The following is an 18,624-nucleotide window of genomic DNA, read 5'->3' on the forward strand; positions in this document are numbered from 1 at the left end:
CAAGATTCTGCCACAGGCGGCTACAAAACAATATTATGATTGAATTTAAAAACACTGATTTATAATTCATAATTTAGAATAATAGAAATTACTCACTTGCGATCGCGGTAATATAAGTCTTTTTGAGTGTAGTTATTACAAATATTTGTTTTCTTAAAGTACTATAGTTATTACTTGAAATATTTGTTTTCTTTTTCTACATGATTGTTATATTTGAAAAAAAGGAGAAAGGAGCGTTTAGCGCCTAACGTAGCCGTGCCTGACCTAAGGCCGCCGTATTGTTGTTGTAGTTGATGTGTTTGAGATGGTTAAGTGTTAGTCAATGAGGCTTTGTAGTTTGTAAGAAAAAAATGCACCCCTCTATTTAGAGTCAAAGTGGTAGTTATCACTTTATCAGTGATGTTACACTAAAATACACATCCAGTCATATTTATTTATGGACTTACACAAAAGTTTTTCATCTAGTCCACAATTTATTTTTATTTGACTTGACAAAGTCCTTGTAATTTGCGCCAAATAAAATTGTCTTAATTGATTTGTTCTTTGGGATGTGAAGTAAAAGAGACGCCAATGAAGGGTTTCTTTGAGGCTAGGAAAAAAAGTCAAAAAAATCCTTTCTTGTTTAACAATGTAAACGAGATCTCTTGTTCTGTTCTGTGTGAAGTCCATAACACATCTACACTGACTATTTTTCTATATATGAAAGTGGTTTGTTAGAGTCTTAGAGCATCTCCATTGGTTGGTGCTTACCAAAGTTGCATAATAATATTTTTATTATAAATTTGGGAAATCATATTTAAACTTTCAGAGTGTCCTTGGGTAATACTTTACACCTCAAGAGAATTTTACTAACATTATAAAGCCATCTTTATCGGTATATCTGATAGGATGTTCTTAGGTTTTTTTTATTTGGAAAAAATTAAAAAGTGATCTTAGATCACAACAACTGATCTTATTTGAGAACAGTTTTTGTGGTGTTCTTGTGTGACGTGTTCCATTTTAATTGGGAAGATTTTTTTGGTCGGTCGAGAGATTTCTCTCGTTTCTCTTGTTTCATCTTCTTTGCTCGTCAACCCGATTCCGATACTCAGCCATCAGAATCTTCTTCGTCTTCGTCGTCGGCAAATTTGATAGTGCTCCTCCTCCACGACGTCGCGTCTCTTCCATTTGAACCGCCGCAACGGTACTTCCCTCCTCCGTCAATGCGTCGGCCAACTCCGCTTTCAGACCACTGCTTCTGGCCCTGGCTGCATTCGCTCCTCCTCTTCTCCCATTTCTGCCATTTCCGGTAATAATTAAACCCTTTGAACACGGAACTGAACTTGAAATCGATTGGAAAATTGTAAAATTATGGGTGTTGTTGACAATTAGACTGTTGAAATCATAAGTGAACAAGAATGAAGGAATCGATTGGTGTGGTTCCTGATTTAGCAGTGATCCTTGTTGGGGACAGAAAGGATTCTGCAACTTATGTGAGGAACAAGAAGAAAGCTTGTGACTCTGTTGGAATTAAATCGTTTGAAGTTTGTCTCGCTGAAGATTCATCAGAAGAGGAGGTGTTGAAATCTGTCTCAGGCTTCAACGATGATCCTTCTGTCCATGGAATCCTTGTTCAGTTGCCTCTGCCATCGGTAAACATATGAAAAGTCTTATGATCATATTCATAACTTAAATCAACAATGAATTACAATTGTGTGTTTTGGGATGTTTGTGCAGCATACTTTAGTTTGTGTTTCATGTGCTTTTTAGATCCTTGTTGTCTCTTTGCTGGATCCGTGGATTTTACTTTCATTTGAGCTGTTTCTTGTCATCATTTGGATATTTTTTGGTGAATTGATTCGATCTTAAGCTGTTTCTAGGTTAAAGTCTTAGTCTTTAATATAAGTTTCTTTGTTACTAGGCTAGTTAGGTGTTATATAGGTCGTGGACTTCTTTGGTAGATTCGAATCTAGTACATATTTAGCAGTTTTAGCATACCTGTACCTGTGAAAAGTTTTTTCTAGGCTCAAGTCTTAGTCTTTGATACAAGTTTCTCTTTTTCTAGGCTCAAGTCTTAGTCTTTAATACAACTTTCTCCCATATTTTGCAGTTGATGTTTGTTTCTAGGCTAGTTAGCTTTTATATAGGTCGTGGACTTCTTAGGGAGATTTGAAACTAGTACATATTTAGCAGTTTTAGGTTTCAGCATACTTGAACCTGTGAAAAGGTAGTTTATTTGTTGATAAGTCTGTTGCCATACAAGTCAATTTTGCTTGCAACCCACTTGAGTAGCGATTCACATCCCAATTATTAGCATCCAAAGTAAAAGCGATATTTTTAATGGTTCTGTTGAAGTTTGATGAGGTAAAACATTCCAAACATGTGCATCTAGGTTGTGTAAAGTATATATTCTCTATGCATATTGTTTTTTTTTCACTGAGAAAGCTTCTGGTTTGATTGACAGGTCTTGCAAAAAGCTTTGGAAGTGTGGGATTTACAAGTGATTCCACTCAATTGTCCAGATGCAGAGCCTGCGCAAATAGACCCTGAGCTTGAAAGCGCCTTTATCTGCCACTTGCATGACCATTGGTTTTGCATTAGGAAAGTGAATGGCGAATGGTATAACTTTGACAACCTCCTCGCTGCCCCGCAACATTTATCAAAGTTTTACCTCTCTATTTTGTGCGTGTGTTTTTAGATTTGTGAACCATCAAAGCTAGAGAGATTTGTGAACCATCAAGGTAGATTTGTGAACAAATTTCCTAGTTTTAGCTATTATGTAACTTCAATATTCATGTATCAACTAAAATAAAAATTGATTATTATATTATTAAATCTTAAGATCTTAAATATGTTCTCCCTATAACTAATTTTTTAGCAAAAGATCTTAACTACTGATCTTAGATTATTTTCTTAATTTATTTAATCTAAGAACACAAAAAACTGTTGTGCCTATAAAGATGCCCTAAGGGTGTGAATGGTTGTAGCAGTTGGGGCGGACAAATCCGTCTGCGGACTGAACCGCTTTTTATTTACCATTCAGCAAATGCTGTCCGCAGTGGTGCAGTCCAAATAAAACAGAGACAAGACCGATGCGGACCAACTGCGGACCGCTTTTGTGTACAAATAGAGTTGGTCTGCAACGGTATGTAGTCCGTCCCAAAAATAGAGCTGTCCAGACCGCAGACGGATTTGGCCATCCTGACCGCAGTTACCATTCAAACCCTAAACCTTTAAAATGATTTTAATAACACTTTGAACCTTTAAAATGAGTTTACTAACACTTTAAACATTAAAACTAACTTTCATTTTTGTACCGCCATAAAAAATAACGGAATAATAATATCCGTCAACATGAAATAGTTAAACTATGTTGGTTTAATTTAAATTTTAATTAGTTTTAGTTTTATAAATAAATAAAAAGATAAAAAAATAAATTTGTGTTCATCTTCATTGTAGACAAAACTTTTACGACGTTACTCTTCACATTATTAATCCTTTTAATGATTGCATCTCCACTAGATTTTAATTCAAATCAGTTAATTCAATTTTACATTTGTCAATTTTTTTAACCTTACCTCTTATTCTTCATTTTTTTTTTTGCTTTGATGTATTTTTAATTTTTATCAGTCGTCATAAATAATTAAATTAAATTAAATTAATTAAACAAGTATTTAAATCAGACCAGCATAGTTTAACTATTTCCAATCATTTTTTATGGCGGTACAAATAGGAAAGTTAGTTTTAAGGTTTAAAATGTTAGTGAAATCATTTTAAAGGTTTATAGTGTTAGTGAAAATATCTCAAGGTTTAAAGTGCTACTCAATGACATTTTGGAGGTTTAAAATGTGATTTTCCTGTATAAATTTTGGAAAATGTTAAGGTAAAAATTTCATTCAATGGTTGATCACTTGATCCTAAACTTGGGGTCATTAAAAATAAAATAAAAAATCTTAAGTAATGAGATATTGTATGAAGTTCTGAGAATATAGCTACAAATAAATCCTCAAAAAGTCTCAATGAGTACATACATCAAACAAGGAATGGATGTAGGCACCAGCAGTGATCCCCATGCACATTACTGCATCGAGGCTGCAAGAGACATAAAGATATTCAGAGGAATTATTCTTGTTACGATGGAACACAACACAATGTGAGCAAACAACAAAGTAGATACAAAGAACACACCACAATGTGAGCAAACAAAAAAGTAGATACAAACAAAAAAATGAATTGTTTCAAGACTATCAGTTTTGCAAACCTCATGTCATAGGGGACTAATATGGTAAATGCAGAAATTATGGAGCAGTAAGGAGACTGCTTCAGGGCAGAGAAACAATCCTTGGAAACTCGAAAAATCTAGCAGACATAAAAACAGATAAGAACCAAAAATCAGATTATCAAGTGGAAAACAAATCAAGCACCAAATGCATATTCCCAACTCTTACAGTTTAGAGTTACGTCTGGATAAGGGATCAGCGCTGGTTTTTCTTGATCTCTATAAACTACAACTGAAACTGAACCATGACAAGTTTTGACATGAAATTAAGCAAGAATGAGTCGGTCTATATCCAAGTTCAGACAAAAATAAACCATGTGACAGGTTTGATTCTCAAATGCACACCATTAGCCTTCATCGAAATTTCAGATCAACATTTAGAAACCAGAATTTATATTTTATTTAATTTTGTTCTCTGAATCATATACAACTAAGAAAAGGAACATTCTAACTCTGTTCCAGACAACAAAAAAGGTTAAGGTCCTGAAGAGATTATCCCATGTGCAAGACTATATTGTTTAGAAACAACTGAAAATATGCAAGCATATAAAACCAACCTTTCCCGAAGCGATCACGACGGGCCATGAGAGCAGCTGCAGCGTTTCCGGCATTTTCCTCCTCAATAAAACTGAATCACAAGAAGAGAGTACCTCATCTGAGCTTGCATTCGGATCAAATTGTATGTTAACCTGTAATTGAAATACTAATCAAAAACAGAGAAACATATCAAATTTGAACAAAACCTTATCAAACACTTTTCAAAAATCCGGATTCTTATTCTACAGCAAAAAAAAAAAACAAGGTCAGGAACATCAAAACAAGTATTCAAGGCAAAGTGTACAAACAAACAGACCAATTAGCAATTCCCAATCGGCTAACAAAATAGAACCCTAAAAACTTTGCTAACATCAATTCCCAATTCGTTTAGTCCTAATTTTCTTATCACATCAAATAACCTAATTCATCATGATCTACAAAATGAAATCAGAGAGATTCTTACCAATACAAATAGATTGATGCATCATTTTAACCACGGATTTGATGATAACGTCGAATTTGATCAACATAAGGATTTGATGATAACGATGGATCTGATCAACCCTAAAACCACAGAGATGATGATAACCACGGATTTGATGAAACGATGATGCCGGTGGAATGAATTTAATTGTTCCGATTTCTTCCATCGACACTCGCCAAAGAGAGAAAGAGACGAAGAGAAAGTCGGAAAAATAGAAAGAGAGTGAGAGTGATACAGATGTATTCTTGAGCCAAAATCTAGTGAAATAGAACTTTGAATCAACAAAATCGATTAAGAAACAAGAGAGTTGGGGGTGATGATGGACTGAAATCGCAAAAGAGAAGAAACAAGAAGGAACGAAGACGAATCGAGAGGAAAGGTCGATTGAAGTCTATTGAAGTCTTGGGTTCAAAATTCGACCGGTTTAGGAGGGTGGGAAATCAATTTTTGAACTTTAACCGGTTTCAATTTCGGTTCAATTCTAGTTAACCAAAGTCAACACATTGACTTATAAGGGTAGACCATTAAAACAATTTGGACCAACTTTGCATATAATTAAGGAATCTCTTTTATTGTTAAGCAATTTTGCCAAAACGTTCTAAATACCATCAATGGAGATGGTTTTAAGTTAACCAGTTTAGATTTAGATGCGGATTTTAAATAATTTTAAAAAAAATATTCGATAAATGTATTTTAAAACGGTCAAATGAAAAAAATGCATTTTATATTACATTTTAAACCTAATAATTTTAAATTGATGGTAAAAAAATGATGTGCTACATGATTTATCTCCACCTTGTCTACTGTATATATATAAGGAAATCTATACGTTATATATATATATATATATATTTTCCCTCACTTCTCCAAGAAAAACCTTAATCTTGAACCAACAAATCCAAATATTATCCGAAAAATTAAGAATTAACAAATTTTTCCAAGAAATCAGGAACTAACCAAATTCTCTATCTTCCCGACATTTCAATTTTGGGTATGGACCTGAAGGTGGATTTGTGGAATATGCAAATACGCAAAAGTGTGGAAAAAAACATTGCTTTTATTTTCTAACTATTTATTATCAAGTATTCTATTTTTAGTCATTTGATAAACATAAATTTACATTCCAATGATTTCTATAATTTGAATTAAAACAAAATCGATCTGCATATTATGATCTTAGTATCTATATTAACATTTTTTTAAGTACATTTTGTGTCCAAACGTTTTATTTGTAAGTTTTTCATAATTAATCATTTGTCATTTGAATAAATATTTAAATTCAGATAAATTATTTGTAATAAAACTTAATAATGTTAACCATAATATCTTACCTTCCTTAATTATGATTTTTTTATGGAAATATTTATATAAAATCATAATTCAATAATACACCTTTTATTACCAATACACTAAAATATATATAACACTAGCATCATCTATATTAAAATTCAAATAAACTTAATCAATTATAATATAAATCATAAAAATTATATATTTAAAAAAAAAAAAAAAAACTATCCCTCTCTTTAGAGTCAAAGAGGTAGTTATCATCACTTTATCAATGATGTTGCACTAAAATACACATACACTCACTAAAATACAAATACAAATACAAATACACAAATATTTTTTATCTAGTCTACATTTTACCAAATGTTTTTATGGGAAAATGTCATAAAAATTCTGAACTTAAATAGTTAATTTTAGTTGACTTCCCAATTAAATCATTAACTTACATTGATTTTGCCAAAACAATCCTTAAGTCAACTAACGAAATAATTAAGTCAATGTTAACAGATTGCAAAATGATGTCGTTTTGTATTTTTATTTTTTAAAACAAAATGGAGATTCGAACCCACTGGACTGAAGATATTTTGTTAATTTTTTTTGTTTGGGACGTGAAGTGAAAGAGACACCAGTGAAGAATTTTTTTTTTTTGGGTTTTTGTTTGGATAACTCAGGCCTCTTATATATTGGCCCAACTTCACATCAGAACAGTAGAAGAATAAAAAAAGTGTTTTTATATTATGTGAAGGCCGATCGTATGCTCCAGTCATGTTCAGAGAAGAAGATGCTGCCGGGTTGCCAACTTCGCCCACATGACTTGTGGTCGTCAAATGAATATCGGTGACTGCCTAGTCCTGGATGTCTTAATCGATACGGGAAGTTCAGTAAATGTTGTCTTCAGAAGAGCGCTTCCCCAGATAAAAGTCGACCTGCATCTTGCTATGCCAGAGGTGCAATTCCTGATTGGTTTCGATGGGAGCTCTCTCACCTCTCTTGGCACGGTCATGCTCCCAATATACATTGGTGGAACGGTCCACCTCTTCGATTTTGCCGTCGTTGACAGACCAACTGTGTATAATGTCATCCTTGGAACGCCTTGGCTTCACAAAATGAAGGCCGTGGTCTCAACGTACCATCAGTACGTAAAATTTCCAACAGCACGCGGCATCTACACCCTCTTTAGCGACCCAACGGCGACTCAATGGCCACCCTGCCGTCGTGTTGACATGATTATGGGAAGCCTTACAGCCATTCGAGATTATGTGCGTTCAATCCGTGACTATGTGAAGGCCGGCACGGCTGCAATATGGCCAGTTAAAGTCCCACCGTTCGTTCCGCCAATCACGTTCACAGCAGACAACCTGGTTGGAGTTAATTTTCCACACAATGACCCTCTCGTCATCGAGTTGCACATCAGCGAAAGGGAAGTTAAACAGTCAAATGAAAAAAAAAAAATTATATATAAAATTTTAAACTGTAATATTTTAAAATTGATTGTAAAAAAATGATGGGCTAAATGATTTATCTTCACCTTGTCTACTGTATATATAACTCTCAAATCTCTAAAAAACCCTTAATCTTAACCAACAGATCCAAAATTTATCCCAAAAATCTTCTCTCTCTTTCACGATGTTTCAATTTTAGATATGGACGCGAAGAAGGTGGAATATGCAAATACGCAAAAGTGTGGAAAAAAACATCACTTTTATTTTTTGACTATTTATTACCTAGTATTCTATTTTTAATCATTTGATAAACAAAATTTTACATTCCAATGATTTATATAATTTGAATTAAAACAAAATCGATCTGCATATTATGATCTTAGTATTTATATTAACATTTTTTAGATACATTTTGTGTTCAAACCTTTTATTTGTAAGTTTTTCCTAATTAATCATTTTTCATTTGAATAAATATTAAAATTCGGATTAATTATTTGTAATAAATCGTAATAATGTTAACCATAATATCTTACCTTCTTTAATTATGATTTTTATGGAATATTTATATAAAATCATAATTCAATAATACACATTTTTATTACCAATACACTAATATATATAACTCCGGTCCACTGGGGAAAATCCTAGCATCATCTATATTAAAAATCAAAGAAACTTAATCAATTATAATATAAATCATAAAATTATATATATATATATATATATATATTTATATATATATATATATAAATAAAAGAAAAAGCTAACAATAAAATTTGGAAATAACTTTTAGTCCGGTTTTCTCCCAGACACAACTATCGAGGAAACCTTTCCAACCAAGTTTTCCGCCGCCGGTGAGGCTTCTGCTCGCCGGCGTCGGGATCTATTTGTCATCTATCCTGCTCGACAAATCCTTAATCTCTTTAGTTTGGTCTTTTTCAAGTTTTATCCCCATTTGTTCCCCCTTTTTAACCCTTTTCAAACCCTAATAAAACTTATCTCCGATCTACACCAAAACCACCGTATGCTCCCACTGATCTATCAATTACCGAAGAGACTCTCTTCACAAATCTCGGGAACCAGATTTAACCATCTCTTATTTTGGCAATCTATTGTGAAACTAGGATTTTCCCCAGTGGACCTAGATTTCGTCGTCAACTCAAACCGAGACCAACGGCTGCTCCTTCCGACCTCGCACTCACCGGAGTTGCTCCTTGCATTGCAATCTTCTCCGTAATCTTTGGACAGCCGCATCTGCTTCTTTTTATCTTGACAATCGGTTTTACAACTAGGGTTTTCCCCAGTGGACCTAGTCAACAATGACAAATCTTGCCACGGCCATTACAGAGTCCCGCTGATCTCTCACTCTTTGGAGAATCCCCCTGCATCGCAGACATCTCCACAAGCTTCGGGCGGCCGTCAGTATCACCATCCTTTGCGGCTTCTTCTTGGGAACCTAGGGTTTTCCCTACTGGACCTAGGCCCCAAATTAGGCCCATTAGTGCAAAAACGATCCAAGTCCTTTTATTCTTCTCAAGGTGGTGCAAATAGCAATCTCAAGCCCAGCTCTTCATCGTCCATGTCTACCCACTGCCAAGCCCTGCGTCACTTACCTCTGCTCAATGGCCGAAGACTCCATTGGAGTAAGGTAACAATAGTGCTGCTTTGGGTAGACATATATCTTACTTGGAACCTGGCTGTAGCTATCTTTAGGATTTTGAGATTTGGTTATCAAGATATACGGATATATGGTCTCTGTTCTTTGAACTGCTCTAGCAAAAGTGGTATTATTGATCTTGAACGCCTTCTGTTCAATGACGAATACCAGTTAAGCTGGTCACCTGATGATTCCAAGCATCGTCTCCTATCAACCCCTATCATAAGGATCCCATACCAAACAATGCCTATTGCGTTTTCCCGAAGTGATCCAACCCTTATGCTTTGGGTATCAAAGCAACCCTTAACCGACTACAACAACATAGTCCCTGGATTCTTTGCTGACCTATTACTGCGGGTTCCTATCACCCTGGTTAATATCGATGCATTGACTCCTTTCTTAACATCACAGAGTCAGATGACCGTGACCACTCAACTGTCCTTTGAAGCTCTCGAGGATGCCTGTCATTGTACCATGATCTCACATGTGCCATTAGTCTTCTAAGCTCTTGGTTCATAACTCTCTTGGATCCTACAATTGACGTTTTTTCTTCTTTTCACTTTTTGGCATTAGGGAATGCCTTTGTATTGTTCTTGTTTTGTTTCAAACTTTGGCTCTTTCTCTTTCTCTGTACTTGTAGCGACTTTACATCTTGAATGAATGAAGCAAAGGGTTTGACAAAAAAGAAATAAAAGAAAAAGCTATCCCTCTCTTTAGAGTCAAAGCGGTAGTTATATTTTATCAGTGATGTTGCATTAAAATACACATACACTCATATTTATTTATGGACTTTGACACAAATGTTTTTCATCTAGTTTACATTTTACCAAATGTTTTTATGAAAAAATGTCATAAAAATTCTGAACTTACCAAAAGTGTTGAAAAAAACATGATTTTTTTGTGGTGGATTAAATAGCTAGCTTTAGTTGACTTCCCAAATAAATCGTTAACTTTCATTGATTTTGCAAAAAAAAAAACACATCCTTAAATCAACTGATGGATAAATCAATGAAAGTTAACGATTTAGTTAGGAAGTCAACTAAAGTTAGCTATTTAATCTATCACAAACAAAGTAACAAAGTTTATGCTTTTTCAACATTTTTGATAGGTTCAGGATTTTTATAACAATTTTTCCTTTTTATTTGTATTGACTTCACAAAATCCCTCTAATGTGTGCCAAATAAAATTGTATGATTGATTTTTTTTCTTTGGGATATTAAAAGAGACGCCAATAAAAGATCTCTTTGGGTTTTTTTTTGTTGGATTCAAATCGGACCTGTAAAATATTGACCCAACTTCATATCATAAGAAGAAAAAAACAAAGTTTGTCTTTCACATCATATATCTCTCGCTAACTACACGAAGTATAGGAGATTACATGGTCACAAATACCAAGTATACTATTGTATACTCAATTACATGAAGTATATGTATTACATGGCTACATGCATGAACTATATGACGTTGTGTGGTCAACACCATAGAGCAGTGGTGGAGCCAGAATAATGGATCATGGGGGTCATATATTGCTAATATGTAAAAATTATGAGAGCTTTTATTGAAAACTTGAAAGATTATATAAACACAAAAAAAAAATTGTATAGAAAAATAGAAAAAGGGTGTCAAAAAGGGTAGTAGAACCTAAAACATGGGTGTCAATTCACTAAAAACAAACCAAATTTACCATTATGTAACATATATATAAGCCTAAATAAAAAATTTCATAAATTTTATAGGTGTCAGTTGACACCCCTCATCCTTCACTAGCTCCGCCACTGCCATAGACATACAATCTGGTACACCGGTCGAGTGACTCCGGCGAAAACTGACGTTGACTCCAGCGTTGACCAAAAGAATATATTAAAAATTTATTTTTCTATTAAAAATCAAAAATAATAAATATTATATATAAATTTTTTTGGTTTTTCATGATTAAAAAATATATTCAATTCAATATCTAAATATTTTTATATATCTCTAATGTATTCATTCTTATAATTAGTTAATTTTATTTTTAAAGCTAAATTAATGATTAAATAAAAATCATTCATAATTATTTAAATACTACAAAATCAATAAAATCAAATTCAACTACATTCATTAGATTAAATAATATGCAAAAGATTGAGTATATGACTCTTTACTCTAAAGTTTGCATGGTAAATGTTGTATAAAATTTTAGATACTTTTACAATAAAATTTACATACTCTTAATAACATGTAAACAACAACAAAGTACATTCACAATATTTACTTCTAATGTATAAAAGATAAACATACAAAAAATTCATTTTAGCAAAACAATATAATTGATTTGAGGGTATGTTTGTAAAGTGGTATAGAATAAGAGTATTTATGCAAATACCTTTATCTTACATCTTGAAAATAATTATCAATGATTTTTATTTAACTATTAGTTTAGCTTTAACAATAACAATTAACTAATTATAAAAATAAATACATTAGAGATATATAAATATATTAAGATATTGAATTCAATAAGTTTTTAATCATGAAAAACCATTAATAATTTAATATAAGTTTTTTAAAAATAAAAAAAAATGTTTAGAATACATTTTTTAAGTCAATGCCGGAGTCAACACCGGTCTTTGCTGGAGTCAGTCAACCGGTGTAACGGATTATATGTCTATGATGTTGATCACATAACGTCATATAGTTCATACATGTGGTCATGTAATACATATACTTCGTATATTTGAGGATACAATAGTATACTTGGTATGTGTATATTTGAGGATACAATAGTATACTTGGTATGTGTGACCATGTTTTCTCTTATACTTCATGTAGCTAGCCATCTTTTTTCCTTGTTAGAGATAGGTTATAGACCATATATTAATTGGTTATACCTATATATTGGGTGCAATCTTAATTGGGAATATTCCAAATTGATAATTGATATATTAATGATAACAACTAAAATCATGGATATTCCAAACTGTATTTTCGGAAGATTTTAGTCCCTATATCAAGTTGTTTCCAAAGATTTTTAAATGCAATATTACAAATTTATTTTTCACAGATTTTATTGATAAACCACTACGTTCAATAAATATTAGGACCCGTGTTATAGCAAGGATTGCAATTTCTTTTATTTATATTATAATTTTAAGACTTACATACTCTAGTACAGGTTAAATTTTTATATACTCTAGAACAAAAGCTGCTGGACACACTTTAGCACGGGTTAATAATTTTATATACTCTAGCACATGTTAAAATTAACAATATAAGACTTACATAATAGATTTATATTTCATGAGTGATATTTACCATAAAAATTGTTTGAACGAGTTGCATCCAAATAGTATTATAAACAATTACATATATAACATTTCCTTTTTAAAAATAATGAAATATATTTCAACCCTTGTTGTAGCACAAGTCCAAATCTATTTTGCTGTTATTTTGCTGGAGTCTTGACACTATCGAAGAGCAGTTCATGGTCTAAAACGATACAAAGATAACTGGAGTCTTCAAACAAGAGGAAAGAGTCAAATCAAGTGAGGATTGGATTATATACCTCAGCATGGGTCTCAGCATAAGAACTCTCACTTTATTGTTGTGTTGGAGTCTCGGCATTTTCCACAGCTTTAGGAGAAGACTATCAAAACAAAACAAAGAGTTACTTCAGCCAACTGGAAAAGGGGGAAAAAAGCATCAAAGACAATTATATCCCAAAATTGGTATAGACTCTAAAAAGACACAACACAGTTACTAAACACAAAGAGCAATTGATGGTCTAAAACGATACAAAGATTGAGTCTTCAAGAGTCAAATCAAGTGAGGATTGGAAACAAGAGGACACAACCCATATTAGTAAAACGGAAGAGAAATTCATGGTCTAACTATTTATTACCTAGTATTATATTTTTAATCATTTGATAAACATAATTTTACATTCCAATGGTTCATATAATTTGAATTAAAACAAATCGATCTGCATATTATGATCTTAGTATCTTTTGTCCAAAAAGAAAAAAAATTATGATCTTAGTATCTATATTAATGTTTTTAAGTACATTTTGTGTTCAAACCTTTTATATTTAACTTTTTCATAATTAATCATTTGTCATATGAATAAATATTAAAATTTGGATTAATTATTTGTAATAAAACTTAATAATGTTAACCATAATATCTTACCTTCCTTAATTATGATTTTTTGTGAAAATATTTATATAAAATCATAATTCAATAATACACCTTCTTATTACCAATACACTAAAATATATATAACACTAGCATCATATAAAATACACATACACATACACATCATATTTATTTATAAACTTGACACAGATGTTTTTCATCTAGTCTACATTTTACCAAATATATTTATGAAAAAATGTCATAAAAATTCTAAACTTACCAAAGGTGTCGAAAAAACATGAATTTTGTTTGTGGTGGATTAAATAGCTAACTTTAGTTGACTTCCCAATAAAATCGTTAACTTTCATCGATTTTGCCAAAAAAAACATCCTTAAGTCAACTGATGGAACTATGAATGGTTATTAGTTTTTAGATGGTTTGTGGTTTTTAGATTTTAGATTTTGAATTTTTGTTTTCAATTTTTAATTTTTGTTCTTGGATTAAAATTAATAAATAAAAAATAAAAATCTTAATAATAAAACATGTTATCGTTCAATTTTTTTTTTTTTTTTAATTATGGTTTTTAGTTTTTCTTTGAAATTGGAAAAATCCATATACTATTGTTTAACCACTGGACTGAAGATATTATGTTAATTTTGTTACACAAACAAATTAATACTCCCTCTGTTTCACAAAGAGTGTCATTTTGACATAATGCACACAAATTAAGAAAATTATCTAAATTTCTATTTTACCCTTTATAAATGCACTAAAATTTTTCTCTTTCTAATTAATTAGCTCAAATTATAGGGATAAAAAAGAGAATTTGATCTTTAAAACTGCATTGAAAACATAAAATGACACTTTTTTTGTAACAAAGAAGATGTGTCAAAATGACACTCTTTGTGAAACGGAGGGAGTATATAGTTCTCTCTCATGGCTGGTTGGTTCGAATCTCCATTTTGTTTAAAAAAAAATAGAAACGACGTCATATTGCAATCTCCAATGAAAGATTTTTTTGGGGTTTTTTTTGTTGGATAACTCAACTCGGGCCTCTAAAATATTGACACAACTTCACATAAGAATAAAAAAAATTGTTTTTCACATTATATATCTACTCTCTCTACTCTCTCTCTCTCTCTAAGGTTAGAAAAAAAAAAAGTCAAAAAAGATTCTCGTCTCTCTCATCAATCTCTCTCTCTCTCTCTATCCTTCGTCTTCAGCTTCGTGTGTTCGTATAAATAAAAGTTCTGATTTTTAATTCATTTTTTTTCCTTTTCAAAAATTTGAAACAATGGAGATCTCCCTCCTCCTTCCCTTCTTCTTCTAGGGTTTTTCTCCTCTCTCAGGTTTTCTCCCCGTGGATGTATGTAGCGGCTAGTTAGTGTGTAAGTCTTTTCCGATGGGGGATCTTGAATCTGTATTACCGACTCCGATGATAGAATCAAACGAACTAGAACCGCCTGCGAAAAGGCAACGTTTTTCTCAAGATATGAACAGAGTCGCCGAGATTGTTTTGGTTTTGTCGGCGTTAGGGAGTATGCGAGTTGGGGATTCTCCGACGGGTTTGGAACTCGAGCTTATGGATGAAGCTAGGTCGAAATTAGCTGGATTGTGTCAGGAGTTTACCCCTGATGATTTTCTGCGTAAGGATGATGTTAAATCTGTGATTGAAGATTTGGGTTTTAATGCTAAGCTTCAAGACCAGAGATTAGGGTTCCGAACACCTAAGCTGACTATCTCCGAGAAGCTATCCCTTGGTAAACGAAAGGTACTACCTTTTTTTTCTTCATCTCTTTGAAATTGCTCATTCCAATTGGTTATAGTTTTGTTGAGAGATGCAATATTCTATGTGGTGATTTCATAATGGATTCATTCAATTTTTGTCCAGATGGAAGAAGTAAAAACGAATCCTACCTCTACTACTCTGTCTACTGGATCTGCATTGTCGCAGGCAAACGGTGCTGTTGCATCTCCAGGTCTTGGTACGGTTAATCATACTCTCTGCATTGTTTACAAACCATCTACCTCTATCTTCAGGCGTTGTGACTCTTTCTTTATCTTTTGTTTCTGTAGCGAATAAAGCTTCTGTGGCACATCAGTGGCCTAATACTAATAGTAATGTCAATACAAGTGGAAGCCACTTGAAAATAGAGAGACCTCAGATGACACTTAACGGTGCTTCTCAAGGGACTCGTAAGTCCCTCATATCCCCCTTTGATTTTTGTCTAGATGTAGTTGTAGTGATAAGCTATGAAGCACGGGGACGGCAGTTTGATGATAAGATACTTTGAACCTTTGCTATTAGAACTCTTTCCTTGCGGCCAGGGTATTTTAGTTGGTTTGCTACTGCTTTCTACAATAGGACTTATAAATTTGGTGAAGGTGGTTATAACAGCCAATTACAGATAATTGACCAATTACTAGGTTTTTAGGCTTGTAGCTGAGTTACTAGCCCTCATGGTTAGAATAATTATGCTTTTTGTGAATGCTGTCATTTTCTTGCTTAAATTTTATGAATGAGAGATGATAAATATTACTCATCGTGTTAGCCTTTCTTTTTGGTTAGGTTTCTTCCTTGAGTTGCTAATTTTACATGTTATGATTTCCAGTTCTTTTATCTGCATTTTCTTTTTCGATTTTGAGTTTGTTTCATATACCACTTGTTTCTCTGTTTCAGCAATTTCTTCCACAAACTATTATGCTGCACCTTGGTCTGCCCAACCTCAATCCACCATATCTTTCAACACTGCTCCGGATAAGAAGGTTCCTATTCACAATTCTGTCAGGGTATCGGATCCGAGCTTTAGGCCATTCATGTCCCAAACTCCGCACGGTACATTCCCAGGAACAAATCAGCCGATGCAGAAGATGCATTATGGTCAGACTTCTTCGTCTGGAAACAACCATAGTGAAATCGCCAAGATAGTCCAAAAAGTTCTACAACCAGGGATTAAACAATTTCCTCTGTGGAATCCACCTTCAAGGGAGTATATGAGAAGGGCAATGCCATGCCAGATGTGTAATGTTACCATCAAAGAAATGGATACTCTACTGATTTGTGATGCCTGTGAAAAAGCATACCACTTGAAATGTCTGCCAGCAAACAATATCAAAGGGGTACCAAAATCTGAATGGCATTGCTCAAGATGTGTGCAAGCATTCAATGGGAAGCCATTTCCTCCTACATATGGTCGTACAACTCGTGCCGTAACTACGACTGCAGCAAAAGTGCCCTCTAGTACAGCCGGAGTTCAATCATCCTCAGCAAAGAAAATTGGATCGATGGATATAAAGGTTAATCAACAGAAACCAATTGTAACTACGACTCCCAGAGCACAAAATTCCCCTGGCTTTGTTTCTGGAGCAGCAACTACATCGCATTTTGGGACTGCTACTGTAAATGCAAATACAACTGCAACCGCAGCAAAGATTACTAACATTGGATCACAAAGGTGTAAGGAAAGTGTTATCTCTGGAGCCGATTCTCCAGCACTGGTATCACGTACTGAGACTCTAAAGCTTACAGCAATTGCATGTACAAGTTCTGTGATAAACAATGGCCTCATATCAAAACCTTTGACACCAGTTAGCACTTCTTCATTGCGTGTCTGTAAACAAGTTCCTGTGAATGCAACCTCAAGTGCTAGCCCGAGTGCACCATTAACTTCTAGCTTTGTCGCCCGAGTCCCAACCGTTACCCAAAATGGTGACAGCAGCTCAACCGCATCTGAGACTGCTGACCATTCTGTATCGAAAGCTGACCTTACCACCCAAGTTCATACATTGACTGTTACTTCCAGCAGCAATTCTCAACCGGCATTGTCACATTCTGAGGATGCAAAAGCAACTGACGATGCAGCTCCTACGAAAAATGTTGTTGATGAACCACAAGTTCCAATGGAGAATGTTGCTGAGTGTGAGAATCCATCAGAGTCTACATCTCATTCAGATTTTCTGAAGGATGCTAGGGAGAACTCTGCTTCTGAAACTTGCGAGAACCACACAACAGAATCTTTAGAGGCAGTTTTATCAGATCAAAATTCAAAGATCACTACTGAACCATCCATGCCACAAGAGCATGCAGCTTACCTGTCGGAGAAAACATCATCTCAGCCGCCTTCGGTGTCATCTAACTATCATTCACAAATCGAGAAGGGAACAACAAATGTCCAAGATTCTCTACAGAATGTTTCAGGAGATTCACAGGATGGAAAAGGGTTAGATGGTTTAGATAATAGACATCAGGAACAGCCTTCAGAGCCCGAGTGTATTAAGTCAAATTCGATCAAGGAGGCAAATGCTACCTAGAATTCTTTAGCATTATCTGGGATTACTTTACCAGCAACTATTGTCTTCTCTCTTCTTTGTGTTTCCCTGATCTACATGTCTCATTTTTAAGTGAAACCGGGAACATTCAGAACACGGAAGCTGTGGACGAACTTGGTTGGGAAAGCAATTAGAAGAAAGTGATGACGATGATTTTTTTAATATAACATTGGTTTGTAGCATCTTTGTTCTAAACTCTCTGAAGCCTAGACGGCAAATCGCCTAATGAATTTCTATACGGAGCAAAACCATTGTATGAGCAACTTCAAGATTTTAGCAGCCTTAAAAAATAGTTACTGTAATAGTATCATGAATTCATGATTCAGGTTAAGCTTTGACTTGTGAAATAAAATGATTTTTCTTAATCTAAGTTTAAACTGATTTGGATCCTGCAATACCATTCATGAGCTAAAATGTTGCATTCATTCGTTTCATTGGAAACTGAGCGTTCTTGGTATTGTGGACTACTCCCAAACTAAATCACTTTTTCTCTCTCGTCATGTTATAGAAGTTG

At 33.7% G+C, this 18,624-nt stretch overlaps 2 protein-coding genes and 1 long non-coding RNA gene across 10 annotated transcripts; 2 read left to right on the forward strand and 1 right to left on the reverse strand.

The window, feature by feature from the left end:
* Window positions 1-757: 757 nt before the first annotated feature.
* LOC147926482 (uncharacterized) lies at window positions 758-5,672 on the reverse strand. 7 transcript variants are annotated; one of them, XR_015581433.1, is made up of 6 exons: window positions 5,259-5,661; window positions 4,816-4,947; window positions 4,428-4,496; window positions 4,241-4,338; window positions 4,011-4,071; window positions 758-1,622 (listed from the first exon to the last, which is right to left on the reverse strand). XR_015581433.1 is itself a non-coding variant. In XM_087486800.1 (5 exons), exons 2-5 carry the CDS (start codon window positions 4,867-4,869, stop codon window positions 1,572-1,574), a joined length of 264 nt encoding a protein of 87 aa, XP_087342926.1. In that variant the 5' UTR covers window positions 4,870-4,947; window positions 5,259-5,653; the 3' UTR covers window positions 758-1,571. The 7 variants fall into 7 exon arrangements, 2 of the variants coding, with proteins under 2 accessions (XP_087342926.1, XP_087342927.1); XR_015581438.1 differs by having other exon boundaries at window positions 4,816-4,961; XM_087486800.1 differs by lacking the exon at window positions 4,428-4,496 and having other exon boundaries at window positions 5,259-5,653.
* Window positions 817-2,829, forward strand: LOC147926483 (uncharacterized). 2 transcript variants are annotated; one of them, XR_015581439.1, is made up of 3 exons: window positions 817-1,288; window positions 1,435-1,631; window positions 2,444-2,829. It is a non-coding gene; the product is annotated as an uncharacterized LOC147926483 (long non-coding RNA). The 2 variants fall into 2 exon arrangements; XR_015581440.1 differs by having other exon boundaries at window positions 912-1,288; window positions 1,432-1,631.
* A 9,174-nt stretch (window positions 5,673-14,846) lies between the features above and the next one.
* LOC104746434 (PHD finger protein At3g20280-like) lies at window positions 14,847-18,475 on the forward strand. Its single transcript, XM_010467908.3, has 4 exons — window positions 14,847-15,552; window positions 15,673-15,766; window positions 15,858-15,977; window positions 16,462-18,475. Exons 1-4 carry the CDS (start codon window positions 15,184-15,186, stop codon window positions 18,090-18,092), a joined length of 2,214 nt encoding a protein of 737 aa, XP_010466210.2. The 5' UTR covers window positions 14,847-15,183; the 3' UTR covers window positions 18,093-18,475.
* The last annotated feature ends 149 nt before the right edge of the window (window positions 18,476-18,624 follow it).

Source organism: Camelina sativa, chromosome 15 (genome assembly GCF_030686135.1).
Source record: "Camelina sativa cultivar CO46 ecotype springtype chromosome 15, ASM3068613v1".
NCBI classification, from domain to species: Eukaryota; Viridiplantae; Streptophyta; class Magnoliopsida; order Brassicales; family Brassicaceae; genus Camelina; species Camelina sativa.

What these genes read in the sequence shown, in the direction of transcription:
- LOC147926482 (XM_087486800.1), bottom strand. Translation starts at nt 4,869, where the DNA reads ATGCCGGAAACGCTGCAGCTGCTCTCATGGCCCGTCGTGATCGCTTCG. An exon ending in TTAGTCCCCTATGACATGAG is followed by an intron (nt 4,072 to 4,240) that starts GTTTGCAAAACT and finishes TGTCTCTTGCAG; the next exon opens with CCTCGATGCAGTAATGTGCA. An exon ending in ACATCCATTCCTTGTTTGAT is followed by an intron (nt 1,623 to 4,010) that starts GTATGTACTCAT and finishes TACCGATGGCAG; the next exon opens with AGGCAACTGAACAAGGATTC.
- LOC104746434 (XM_010467908.3), top strand. Translation starts at nt 15,184, where the DNA reads ATGGGGGATCTTGAATCTGTATTACCGACTCCGATGATAGAATCAAAC. An exon ending in TATCCCTTGGTAAACGAAAG is followed by an intron (nt 15,553 to 15,672) that starts GTACTACCTTTT and finishes ATTTTTGTCCAG; the next exon opens with ATGGAAGAAGTAAAAACGAA. An exon ending in TGTTGCATCTCCAGGTCTTG is followed by an intron (nt 15,767 to 15,857) that starts GTACGGTTAATC and finishes TTGTTTCTGTAG; the next exon opens with CGAATAAAGCTTCTGTGGCA.